The sequence below is a fragment of the Chiloscyllium plagiosum genome, chromosome 10 (assembly GCF_004010195.1).
Source record: "Chiloscyllium plagiosum isolate BGI_BamShark_2017 chromosome 10, ASM401019v2, whole genome shotgun sequence".
Lineage (NCBI taxonomy): Eukaryota > Metazoa > Chordata > Chondrichthyes > Orectolobiformes > Hemiscylliidae > Chiloscyllium > Chiloscyllium plagiosum.
The window spans coordinates 11,464,707-11,477,671 of NC_057719.1; the positions used below are offsets into that span (position 1 = coordinate 11,464,707).

Below are 12,965 nucleotides of genomic sequence, written 5' to 3' on the forward strand. Positions count from 1 at the left end.
TTGGTCGCCCGAGATAGAAATGGAGAGGTCTAGGAAGGGGAGGGAGGAGTCTGAGATGGTCCAGGTACATTTGAGGTCAGGGTGGAAGGTGTTAGTAAAATGGATGAACTGTTCAACCTCTTCGTGGAAGCACGAGGTAGCGCCGATACAGTCATCGGTGTAGCGGAGGAAAAGGTGGGGGATGGTACCAGTGTAGCTGCGGAAGATGAGAGACAAGATGCTTGACACTCCTGTTCTTTTTTTTTTGTCTGGCACCCTTGGTTTTTTTTTTGTTTCTTCCCCCACACTACCGGTTAACTGCGGTAGTGTTTATTTTTTCCCCAACGCCCATGTGTTGTGTGTGTGCAGGTGTGAGACACAGTGAAAGATACAAGGTGCACGAATCTTTATTCAAATTTCCACCACCAGCAAGAAAGGAAATACCCGAGTGGCCTGTGACAAGCAGTGCCCTTCACATCAAAGGGCAATGCTGCGTGAGACACTTCTGTTTTTTTTCTCTGGTCCAGCTCCCTCAAGAGCCAGCTCTCAGAGTGAACAGAACCTCTGACAGTCTTTTTAAGAGCCAGCTCTCAGAGTGAGCAAGATGTCTGAGACTCCTGTTTATTTTTTTTTTCACACTACCGCCTAACTGCAGTAGTGCTTATTTTTCCCCAGCACCCATGTTGTGTGTGTGCAGGTGTGAGACACAGTGAAAGAGACAAGGTGCACAAATATTTATTCAAATTTCCACCACCAGGAAGAAAAGAAACACCCGAGTGGCCTGTGATAAGCAGTGCCCTTCACATCAAAGGGCAATGCTGCGTGAGACACTTCTGTTCTTTCTTTTTTTTAGACACAGAGTGAACGAATCTTTATTCAATTTCCACCACCAGGAAGATAGGAAAACACCCGAGTGGCCAGTGACAAGCAGTGCCCTTCACATCAAAAGGCAATGCTCCTCCTGGTTATATTTCTTTTCTTTTTTTTTTCTTAATAATTTAACCCCCACACTACCACCTAAGTGCGGTAGTGCTTATTTTATCCCCAGCACCCATGGTGTGTGTGTGCAGGTGTGAGACACAGTGAAAGACACAAAGTGCACCAATCTTTATTTAATTGCCACTCCTGTTTATATTTTTTTTTTTTACACAGTGAAAGACACAAAGTGCACCAATCTTTATTCAATTTCCACCACCAGGAAGATAGGAAAACACCCGGGTGGCCAGTGACAAGCAGTGCCCTTCACATCAAAGGGCAATGCTGCATGAGACACTTCTGTTCTTATCTGTCAGTCAGGGCTCCCTGATTGGACCAGATTTACGGCCCCAGTTAGGAAACTCATATTCCATGAAGTCCATCTAGCTGAATTTCTTGCAGTTACTGCAATTACACTTCAGATGTCTGTATAACTCTATACAAATCCAAGTCCTTATTTTATACTTCACCTCAAATAATGTCTCCTCCTTCCGCATGGTGTTGATTTTCTGCCTGATTTAGGCTCCATGGAAGCTTATACTATGTTTGAGATTTTGGAGAAGATTTGTAGCTCAAGTTGTGGATCCGGTTGTAAATTTGGTTGCTGAGCTGGTAGATTTCGTCTCAGATGTTTTGTCACGTTACTATGTCACTGGCACTATATAAATGCAAGATACTGTTCAGAATATGGTCCACAATACAGTGCAGAACAGGCCCTTCAGCCTTCAACGTTGCGCCGACCTGTGAACTATTCTCAGCTCGTCCTCCTACACTATCCCATCATCATCCATATGGTTATCTAAGGATTGTATAAATCTCCCTAATGTGGCTGGGTTGACTACATTAGCAGGTAGGGCATTCCACACCCTTACCATTCTCTGTGTAAAGAACCTGCCTCTGACATCTGTCTTAAATCTATCACCCCTCAATTTGTAGTTTTGCCCCCTCATACAAGCTGACGTCATCATCCTAGGAAAAATTATATCTTTTCTCATTTGTATAAAATTATTGTAAAGATTTAATTCTTTGTTGATTTGCTTCGTTGGAATAGTGATCTCTAATCTGAATTGGAGGTTCAGCAAAAGACAAGTGGCAGCTTAAGCTGAACCTCCCGTGAGTTACCACTGATTTCTTTAGGAGCTGGTGGAGTCCACTTTGGTTTTTTCATTCCAGTGGAAAGGTTTGACTCGTGTAATGATTTAGAAGGTGGTGGAGAAGCTGGCATCTCTTCCAATAATAAAGGCTTGCTTTTTACTGGAGCTGCAGCTACAGGAGCTGTAGGAATGTTGTTGAGTTTTGAAGATTTTTTCTCCTTTTTGCTTTGTTTTTTAATTTTATCCTTTTAATTTTATGCAGTATCAGGAAAACCTGCCATATCATGGATTAAGGGGTATATCTTTATAAGTGTTAATATATCCTCCTAATAGTGATTTTGTTTGGAGAAAGGGGGAAATTTGTTTAAGTGTACACAACCCCTTGAACCTTTCTCTTTTATGAAGCTCCACTTGCACTGTAGCTTAAAGGGTTAGCCTTGAGTGCAGCCTGTATAAGAACTTTTAGAAATCTGCATGAATGCTGATTTAGAGGGAACATTGATTACTATTAACTCCTTCTGTGTTGACTTAGCATCTTCACTATACCAATTTTCTAGATTGAATCCCATTAGAATTCATATAAACCAAAAGTCTTTAAAGTTAATCATTGTTTGTAATTGTGTTAATTTTTAAGTGCAGTTTCCATTGTGACTATTCTCTTTCAGTCTGTAAATTATCATTTATACATACTCTCTCATAATTATACCCAGCCTGATGTTGAGCATTGTTGCAGCTTGATCTAATTTTAAACTGTGCTTCTGTAAGGCTACGATTGCTTTGCATAATGCACACTTGCATTTTACTGAGACTGTAATATTCCTTCAGTGCCTCCTGCAATTGGTGCAATGTTAAAATCCCTGGAGAGACATTCAGTATAATTGGTTTCTTTGTCAGTCTACTGTCTAGATGATCTAAGCTTTAAAAAACAAAAAAAAACTTTAGAAGATTATTTCTTTAGGAATATTTTTTCCTGTACATTGGTGGAAAACATTTCACTATCATCCTTGCTTTTAATATTTGAAATGGTTATTTCTAATCTAAGGAATTTATACAGAAAACGGTTGAGGTAGTTGGTTAGCTCACCGAACTGCTGGGTTATAATGCAGACGTTCGTTACCATGCTGGGTAACATCATCAATGCGACTTCTGTGAAGCGCTGTTGTTCTGTCCCACTTTGTTTTTATGTGGCCCAGTCTGTTGGGGTGAGTGTCACTTTCAGGTCTTCTCTGCAGCGGTTTATACACTGGGTTCATCCCTGTGTGAGTTGATAGCCTTTTTGGTAGAAACCCATGCTTTCATTTGATGTCATGGCCCTATTCACCTCCATTGACACACCATTAGTCAAGGAAACAATTGCCATGCTACCAGAGGATCCAGTAACAATTACTTCTAGCAACACCATCAGCACAGACAACATGCTCAAGCTACTTGACTTATTCCTCACTACCCCACTTTGTCTTCAGTGGCCAGATATATCAACAAGTCAACAGCACACAAATGGGCCCTCTCATGATTAGATTCCCTATAGTGTGGAAACAGGCCCTTCAGCCCAACAAGTCCACACCAACCCACCGAAGAGTAACCCACCCAGACCCATCTCCCTCTGACTAATGAACCTAACACTAGGGCAATTTAGCATAGCCAATTCACCTGACTTGCACAACTTTGTGTGCTGTGGGAGGAAACCAGAGCACCCGGAGGAAACCCACGCAGACATGGGAAGAATGTGCAAACTCCACACAGACCGGAGACTGGGATCGAACCTGGGACCCTAGTGCTGTGAGGCAGCAGTGCTAACCACTGAGCCACCGTTCCGACCGGACTAATGTCATGTCAGGACTAATAGCAGAAGCAGTCATGCAGAGATTTGAAAACACAGCCCTTCCCCTAATCCAACTGAGCTATGGACACAATCCGTGGACAACACATTTGTTAACATCAAACATACAAGACTAGAGGAAACACACCATCTCATGAACAGTATACTCACCGGCATCAAGTTTACCAGGAGGAAGAGAAGATCAACCAAGTCGCATTCCTAGATGACATGATTGAGAACGTGTGTAAGGTATGAGCAGGTAGGGAAAGAGTTAAGTTTCAAGTTTTGTGAAACAAAAGATTCAGCTAGCATGACTTGGAGGCAAGGATAATGGTTTAACAAAGTGAAGAAGCATTTATTATGAGAAGTCATTTAACAAGATGATGAAGAATTTATTATGAGAAGCCATTTAACAAGATGATGAAGCATTCATTATGTAAAGCCATTTAACAAGATGAAGAAGCATTTAATATGTAAAGTTAGTTAACAAGGTGAAAAGTATTCATTATGTGAAACCAACTAACAAGGTTTAGAACTTTCATTGTGTAACAGCAGATGGCTTATCTTTATCATTGACACTCGCTGATTGTAACGGTCACTCAATCAATATGTATGTTGCCTTATCTGGATGCTCCTCCCTGTAACTGACTATATAATTCATTAAGAAACTAGTTTTCGAAAAAAGAGAGCTCATGTCTCTGTGCACATGGGCGATCGTTCTCTCTCCCTCCTGGAATAAAGATGAAGGAGGTCCAGAATAAAGATGAAGGAGGTAAAACTATACTGTCTCGCTGAGCGTTTTGCTTTGACTGAAGTGGGAACGGGTCGACAATATTGGCATAGTCGGCAGAATCCAAATGAATAGTTACGATCGGATGGTGTCAGCGATCTCCCGGAACATTGTTATCTCGAGATGGACAGGCTCACAAGGCAAGATTTTAACCCTTGGTCCCTCTCGATATTCCCGTGTGTTGGAAACGGTCCCCTCGTTCAATTGCTTTCTATTCTACGGACTCCTCGAATGGTACTTAGTTCAGTCGAGAGAAACAGTTTTGCAAGTGCGTAGACAAAGAGGTTCATGTCCTCTGTGCTGTATTGGCGGGGATGGGGTTTAATTGTGGTTCAAATCCTCTGTGCTTTTTTCGGAGGGATTAATTGAGGTTAGAGTCCACTGCGTTGTATTGAGGTTCGAGTCCTCCGTACTGTTTCGGGGTTTGAGTTCTCTGTGTTTAAGTGGGATTTGAGTTTTCTGTGTTTAATTGCAATTCGAGTCCTCTGTGTTTAATTGGGGTTTGAGCCTCCATGAGGAGTAAAGTGAGAAAGGGGTTAAAGTCTCCTAGTGGCAATAGTTGAGGCTCTGCGAATTTTGATGTTTTAAAATGTTGGTTTATTAAAATACTGGTTCAGAAAATCCTTTTAAGTAACAATTTTGCCTTATTTGAATCCAGACCTCAATTCCCTGTATTTTGAGGGCTATGTAATGGGGCAGATTTTGTTTTTACATTAAAATTGTCTAACATTTATGTCCTTTTTAAAATTATCAAACTGGTAACCTTAAAACAAATTGATTGAGTGCCTTGAGCCCCTGATTCATTTGAAATTCTACAATGCCTATTTAAAAAAACAGTTGGGTCAGTGGTCATGCTTTAGCCAGCTGAGAGTATTGTACTAAAATATCTTTGCTGTGTTTTTAATGCAGAGTGTTCACAAAAAGAAGAGTGCATTTTGAGTTTGATGTTTTGTTAAGATTTTAGAGAATATTAGAAGTTGAGGCTGAGCTGTTTCAGTTCTGTTAATTATTATTAAGAATTCATTGGCCCCCTTCATATTGCAAATTCAAAGAATATTGATCTGTACCAAAAGTTGGCACTGTAATTCTGACTATTTTATTTAGGAAGTTTCATTTGGAGAACATATTTTAAAATACTCAGCATTTGTTTCCCACAAATATTTTGAGATTTAAATCTAAACTGAAACTGCCTCTTTAATTACGAAAGCACAGAAAACATTTTGTTGTTTTCTTGCTATTCGAGACTTTTGAAATAGTTTTCCTGACAGCTTTCACACTAGCCAAGTATTAATTTGTTAAAGGAAAGTAATTTTTGAATAACCTGAATGGGGTCCCCCAAGGGTTTGATTATAGGACCACTGATTGTTGTTTATAACTGACTGAATTGTCTAGGCAGTACAATTTAAAAGTTTATGGATTTTATAAAACTTGATAATGTCATAAATAGAGAACAGAGTAATAGACTTCAAGAATTCAAAACATGTTGAAATAGGCCGACACAATTTAGTGTAGTTGAATGTGTGACTGTCTTCATACTGATAATCACCTTGGCAAGGAAAGAGTGAGAGAGGAAATGCAAATATACTTTCAGCAGCTAACATCTTCTCTAGAGTTTCTCCATTCACAGGTAAAGCACACCTTCGGACCACTGTCCACCCCTCCACAACCTGATCCAATGATTTCAATCAGCTTCCCAGTCATGAGCACGAAAAGTGAAGAAGCTAGCAACAGTGAAGAGGAGGTCGGTACACTTTTTGTCAGTGACATTAAACCACATGAGCTTTACCTTGTCTTTCGATCATTTAAGGGATATGATGGTTCACTGATCAAGCTAACATCACAGCAGCCAGTTTGCTTTGTTACATTTAACAGCAGAGCGGGAGCAGAAGCAGCAAAGAATGCTGCATTCACTGGGCCAGCTGCTGCACTGCTCACTTCGGAAGGATGGAAGTCTCGTCAGCTTTAAGTATTTAACTGACCTTACCCAAGTATTCAGATTTCCCCATGGAGTGGTGTGCAAGGACAGACTGGATTTTGTGTTCAGGTTTGACTTTATTGAAGGAGATTTTGGATAACTGGCTCGCTTCCACTCGACTTGGAGGGGATGGAGTGGTCACTAAGGACTGTGGATTTAAGAACTTTACTGGTGATTTTTTTTCCACAAGAGAGGATTGTTTAAATTCTATTTACTGTAACAGACTAATAATTTTTGTTGTTATAATCATTGTATGCTATGTGTCAATAACTTGCTTAAATAATGGCTGAGAGAGTCTTATGAAAGATGGTAGTGCCATCTAGGTGGTTATCATGAAATGAAAGAAGGAGGGAATGAGAAAGTGTATAAGGTATGAGCAGGTAGGGAAAGAGTTAAGTTTTGGGTTGTGTAACAAAGGCTCAGCTAGCTTGACTTGGACCAGATAAGAACTTACAGTAAACAATGACGTGCTGGAGACAAGGGTAGTAGGTTAATGAGATGAAAAAACATTCATTATATAAAGCCAGTTAACAAGGTGAAAAGCATTTATTATGTGAAGCCAGTTAACAAGGTTAAGAACGTTCATTGTATAATGCCAGATGGCTTAATCTGTATTGTTGATGCTCGCTGTTTGTAATGGTCACCCAATCGATATAGATGTTGCCTTATTTGGATGCTGCTCCCTGTAAGTGACTAGATAATTACTGAAGAATCTGCTGTTCAAGAGAAGCCAGAGAACTCTGTGCACATGGGCAATCGTTCTCTCCCCCTCCAGAGCCCAGAGTAAAGATGAAGGAGGTAAAGCCATACTGTGTCTCAGCGTCTTGCTTCGACTGATATGGGACAGGGAAACAGGACAACAATATAACCAACAGGGGATTTACAACCAAAGTGTACAGGATACCCACCACACTGACCAGATCCTCAACTACAATAGCAACCACCCTACTTTTTAGATTAGATTACTTACAGTGTGGAAACAGGTCCTTCAGCCCAACAAGTCCACACCGACCCTCCGAAGAGACCCACCCAGACCCATTCCCCTACACCTAACACTAGGGGCAATTTAGCATGGCCAATTCACCTAACTTGCACATTTTTGGACTGTGGGAGGAAACCGGAGTACCCGGAGGAAACCCACGCAGACACGGGGAGAATGTGCAAACTGCACACAGACAGTTGCCTGAGGTGGGAATTGAACCCGGGTCTCTGGCGCTGTGAGGCAGTAGTGCTAACCACTGTGCTACCGTGTCGCCCATGATTCTACTCATGAATCTGTTCATGATCTGACACTGTTTTAAATATCACATGAATAATGCTTATACTATTCCATTGAAGTCGGATGGCTAGGTTTCTCCCTGTTTGTGTACACAATTACTGTATAGAAGTACTATATATTGATGTAGGATGAAAGCACAGAATGAAACATTCACAAAAGTCATGTGCACCCTGAACTCTTGATTTGGGTTAGTTTAACTTTACCACTGGTGTGAAATATAATCAGAGTTCCATCATTCTTGTTCAGACTACTTTGTTCAGACCGAGGTGTCTCAAATGGACTCAGTTGGTCTCAGATGGACTATTTCTGTTCCTCAATCATTTCATTGCTTAATTCTGTTCTATCAAATCAGGATAATATATGAAAATCCTTTTCTATTTCACCAAAGCTTATTAATTTTTAATAATTTGGCATTTTTATTTAAACTTTACTCTTGCAATCCATTAAATCTCACTAGTGTTCAGTCTCAGTTATTTGCCAAATAAGTGAATAGATCAATACTGATGTAGAATTTGACATTTCCTGTATTTAATTTTATGCCCACATACTCATTCTTTTACCACTAGTTTGGCTTTTGAGATTGAATTGCCTACTGCAGAGTTTGACCAATATTTGCAAGAAAATTGAGTTCGTAAAAACAGAGGAATTGTGTGTTACGCCCTTGATGTGCAAAGCCTCAAATGATCATTCATCTCTTGATTTAAAAACTTTAAAAGTAGCAGGTAAGTGATAGTGTGAATGCAACACTAGTACTCTTCCATCAACCAGACTCTACAGCAATATAGAGTTTTTTTTAATCCAGGGGCATTGGAGGCAATTATTTCAACTTTTATTGTATTTTAGAATAAGGGAGAAAGATGATCCCCAGTTCCTGCTGCAGCGGTGTTGGATGTTACTAAATACTGGCTCTTGTTTTGTGATGCCATGCTCTTCTTGAAGCTGCCAAATTGGATCTGACAGCAGAAAGGCCACAGTATAAGATCTGTTACTGATCTCCTTCAACATTGCACTATATGATGGCTCAGGTAGCCTGTACTTATTGATTGTGAAATCACCTCAGGGTGCAGAGTGAAACCTTCCACCATTTATCAACACTTAAATTTTTACACCATGAGTTAGATTCTGTTCTCTTGCTGCCAACATGTAGAATTTCTGAAAATAGCATGAGAAAAGAATCAATATGAGCAGGAAATATATTTGACCTTTATTTCTGTATGAGATGATAAATGACAAAGAAGCTATGGGAGAGTTTTTCACTTTTTCTTTCCCTAATGCCTAATTCAAAAAATACACTAATTCATGAAATTCAAAGCTGCTATCCTCCAGTTCTATCCTCCAGTCAGCATTAGACCTCTCTTTTCTGCTTTGTTACTTCCAGCTGGCTGTAGTGTATAATGCATTCTTTAAATTTTGATTCATGGCAAGAGCTCACTGTTAGAAGTCCCAATCATGCTCCTGTGTGAAATTCAGTGTTAAAATTATCCAGCTGAATGTTTGTAGCTGGCTATTCCAGCTATATAGTCCATACACAAAAATCCACAAAAAATATAAATGAGCACTTCAATAACTGAGGACCTTTCATTCTGAATCTGATCAACAAAAAAAAGACTTGCAGTTGACTGACCAGCTGTTTTACAGTAACACAAAATGTATTTTGAATGTTTTTGAAAAGCAATTACATACAATTTACAAATGAATTCAATAAAGATAAATGTGAGGTGTTACATTTTGGAAATAAAAATAATTTGCGTCTTTCTTATACAATAAGAATCTAAATGGAGTAAATGAGTGAAGATATTTAGGAGTACTAAAAGTTGTAGCATAGATTAAGAAGGTCTTCAAAAAAAGTAAATTAAGCACTTGGCTTTAATTTCTAGAGGAATAGAATAGAAAAGTAAGTCGTGCCAAATTTGTATCAAACCCTGGTTAGACCATACCTAGAGTATTGAGGATAATTCCAGCCACTAAATTATAAGAAAATTTAGAGTTATTGGAGAAAGTGCATAAAGATTTAAAAGAACGATTCCACAAGTGGTTGGATATACTCATCAGGACAGAATAAACATGAGAGAGAAGGGAATAGTAGATTATTTTGATGGTTTCATATGGAAATTAAGAGGAAACTCAAGAGGAGCATAAATGTTGGTGCAAGTGATTTTTCTGTGGCACATTCTATGAAATGTTGTAATAAGATACCCATATATCGTTTTGTCAGTGTATCTTAACCTATTCTGGGATGAAAACGTGAGATATATTTAAACTTTTAGAGTCTGGATTTCAAAAAGTAGTCATGGGTGTTGGTTACTTTTGTGAAGCCATTTCTTTTTTTTAAAAAAGTCAAAGATTCCTTCCATAGCAGGGTTGATTTTAGTTCAAGAAAACCCAGAATTTTCTTAAGGAAATTTGGAGGAGATGAAGATGTTGAATCCCTACAGTGCAGAAAGAGACCATTCAGCCCATTGAGCCTGCATCGACCCTCCAAACAGCATCCCACCAAGGCCGAGCACCTGACCCTATCCCTATAACCCTGTATTTATCATGGCTAAACCACTTAACATGCACATTCCTGGACACTATTGGCAAGTTAGCATGGCTGGCACTGTGGCTCAGTGGTTAGCACTGCGCCAGGGACCCAGATTCAATTCCATCCTTGGACAACTGTCTGTGTGGAGTTTGCATGTCCTCCCCGTGTCTGTGTGAGTTTCCTCTGGGTGTTCCGGTAACCTCCCACAGTCCAAGGTGTGCAGATTAGGTGGATTAGCCATGCTAAAAATATTGCGCACAGTGTCCAAAGATGTGCGGGCTAGGTGGGTTAACCATGGGAAATGCACGGTTACAGAGATAGGATAATCTGTGTCTGATTGTGATTCTCTTCTGAGCCATCATGCCGCCCCTGACTAGGGTCAGAAGCAAGTTTTAGTCTTATCTCCTTACAGAAGTATAGGAAATTTCAGGGATGTATGGTCACCTCCATAGAAGAGTTTAATTTTGGCAACTTCCAAACCAAGAGAGTTTTATTAGAAATCTGCAAGTTATTCGAACTGAGAAGGCTTAGGCTCTCAAAGCTGTGGAAGAGTTCATGTTGGCAGATTGGAAAACACTTCACATTGTGTCTACTTCCACAGCAAACAATCTACTAGGACACACAAAATAAGGAGCTGAGTTGGGTGTACTTTCTTGATATATGACCTTCTGTAAGTTAATGGTGTTAACAAATAAGTTACAAAAACTTTATTTCGCTCGGAGTTTGAAGATTTTTCTAGATGCATTCTGTACTTATTTATTTTCATTTATGCTTTTGTAATAAACTTCTGTAATTAAAGAAAATCTGCAGCCCATTGTCTATCAAATCAGGTTTCGTTCTGAGATCTGACTTGTCCAGTAGTTTTTAAAAATAAAGCTGTTACTCCATACTTTCTTCACAGAATGAATAACCTCATAGCTTGTATTCAATCTGTAAGCAGCAGGAAAGGGTCTTGTGACACGGTGGTCGTATCCCTACCAGACAATCTAGATCCAAATCACATGTTCCAGAGTGTGTCATAACATTATCTGAACAGGTTGATTAAAAATAATTAATAGCAGCAGGACTGGGAGTAAGATCTATTACACAATAGTCTCCCAGTTTTATTTGTATATAGTCTATATGTGTAAAAATAATCTTCAAATAAAGAACCCATATTAATATTTTGACAGTCCAAATATATATGGTGAACAGAGGTGAGCATAACAAAAAAGCCTTATAAGTTAAGAAGATAGGAATGCAAGTTGGACATTCAGCCCGTCAAACCTGCTCCAACGGTCAGTTAAATCATGGTTGATCCTCATTTTAACTCCGTTTTCCCTCCTTGACTTGCCTTCAACAGGGTTTTGGATTTCCAGTATCATTTATGTAAAGGTGTTCTCCAGATTTCATGTCTGAACATCCTAATTTTAAGACAATGCTGTCACGTTTTGGACTTGTTCACTGTTGGAAGTAACCTATTCCTATCTTCCCTATAAACATAGAAGATAGGAGACAGCCATTGAGCGGATTTCAGCTCTGCCATTCATGATTATGACTGATACTCTTAACACAAAGTAAGTTCTTTAATGAACTTAAAACACTTCAATTTGATCATTCTGTCCCAACTCCCCACCCCTTTGCTATGTCCTCTACAATATTCATTATCATTTTAATAATTCCAGAGATCTTCCAAATGATTGTGTAACCTTTTTCTTGCAGGTATTGATCACACCACTTAATGTGACTTCCATCAGTGATAAGGATGCCTCTAAAGCTGGATTGAAGCCAGTTTGCAAATGGAAAGCTTATAGTTTAGAAGACTATCCAGGTACTGTACATTTCGCAACCCAAACAGGTCATAGCACCCTATCATTGCCAATGAAATATGAATGGAATTGCTGTCTACATGGGCTTAAATGGTCGACCTGACCAAGCGTACTCCCCACCGCAACTAAGTCTTGCTGTGGAGAACCCTAACTTTACAGTTTAAAACAAATATAAATAGAACCATAAAGCACAGGAGGTGATCATTCAGTCCAGCATGCATGTGCATTCTCTTTGAAAGTTGGGAAATCCATCAGACAAAGCTGGCCTAGATTTCTAGATAAACGTAAAGCCACACAACATTGCTCTCAAACAGCAGGCACTAGCCAGCTGTCTAGGTTGCGTACAAGTAAGAACAATTGTAGTTGGTTAGGCAGTAAAGTACAGTTACTCTTTTCTGTATCAGTTGTAGGGAATGGTGTTCTGTTTCTGGTCAATCCTTTCTCAAGCTAGTAGTTTATCTCAGAATAATGTTCCATCAGTCCTTTTACTTTGTACTTTTCTAGATGGCTGAATTTCATCCCATCAAGAGATGCACTGCAAGATCTGGGCAATCATAATTGCTTTCTCTCCTTTCTCATTCTCTTTTTGTGGTCTGTCTTTATTTTTTTCACTTTTTTTTCTCTCTCTCAGTTTTGTCTTCTCACTTCCTCTTTTACCTCTCTCATCTCTTTCTGTCTTTTCTCTGTTTTCTTTCCTTGTGGTCTTGTTTTCTCTTTCTTTT

At 39.4% G+C, this 12,965-nt stretch overlaps 1 protein-coding gene across 4 annotated transcripts in view; it reads left to right on the top strand.

Moving 5' to 3' along the window:
• Window positions 1–12,965, top strand: part of alkbh1 (alkB homolog 1, histone H2A dioxygenase) — a 51,065-nt gene that overhangs the window by 15,293 nt on the left and 22,807 nt on the right. For 2 of the 4 annotated variants that reach the window (XM_043697038.1, XM_043697041.1), the window contains exon 2: window positions 12,137–12,245. In XM_043697038.1, the coding sequence (XP_043552973.1) occupies window positions 12,137–12,245 (109 nt within the window). Of the gene's footprint in view, window positions 1–6,285; window positions 6,399–11,919; window positions 11,992–12,136; window positions 12,246–12,965 lie in introns of those variants that run through there. The other 2 variants (XM_043697040.1, XM_043697039.1) reach the window with 2 other exon arrangements.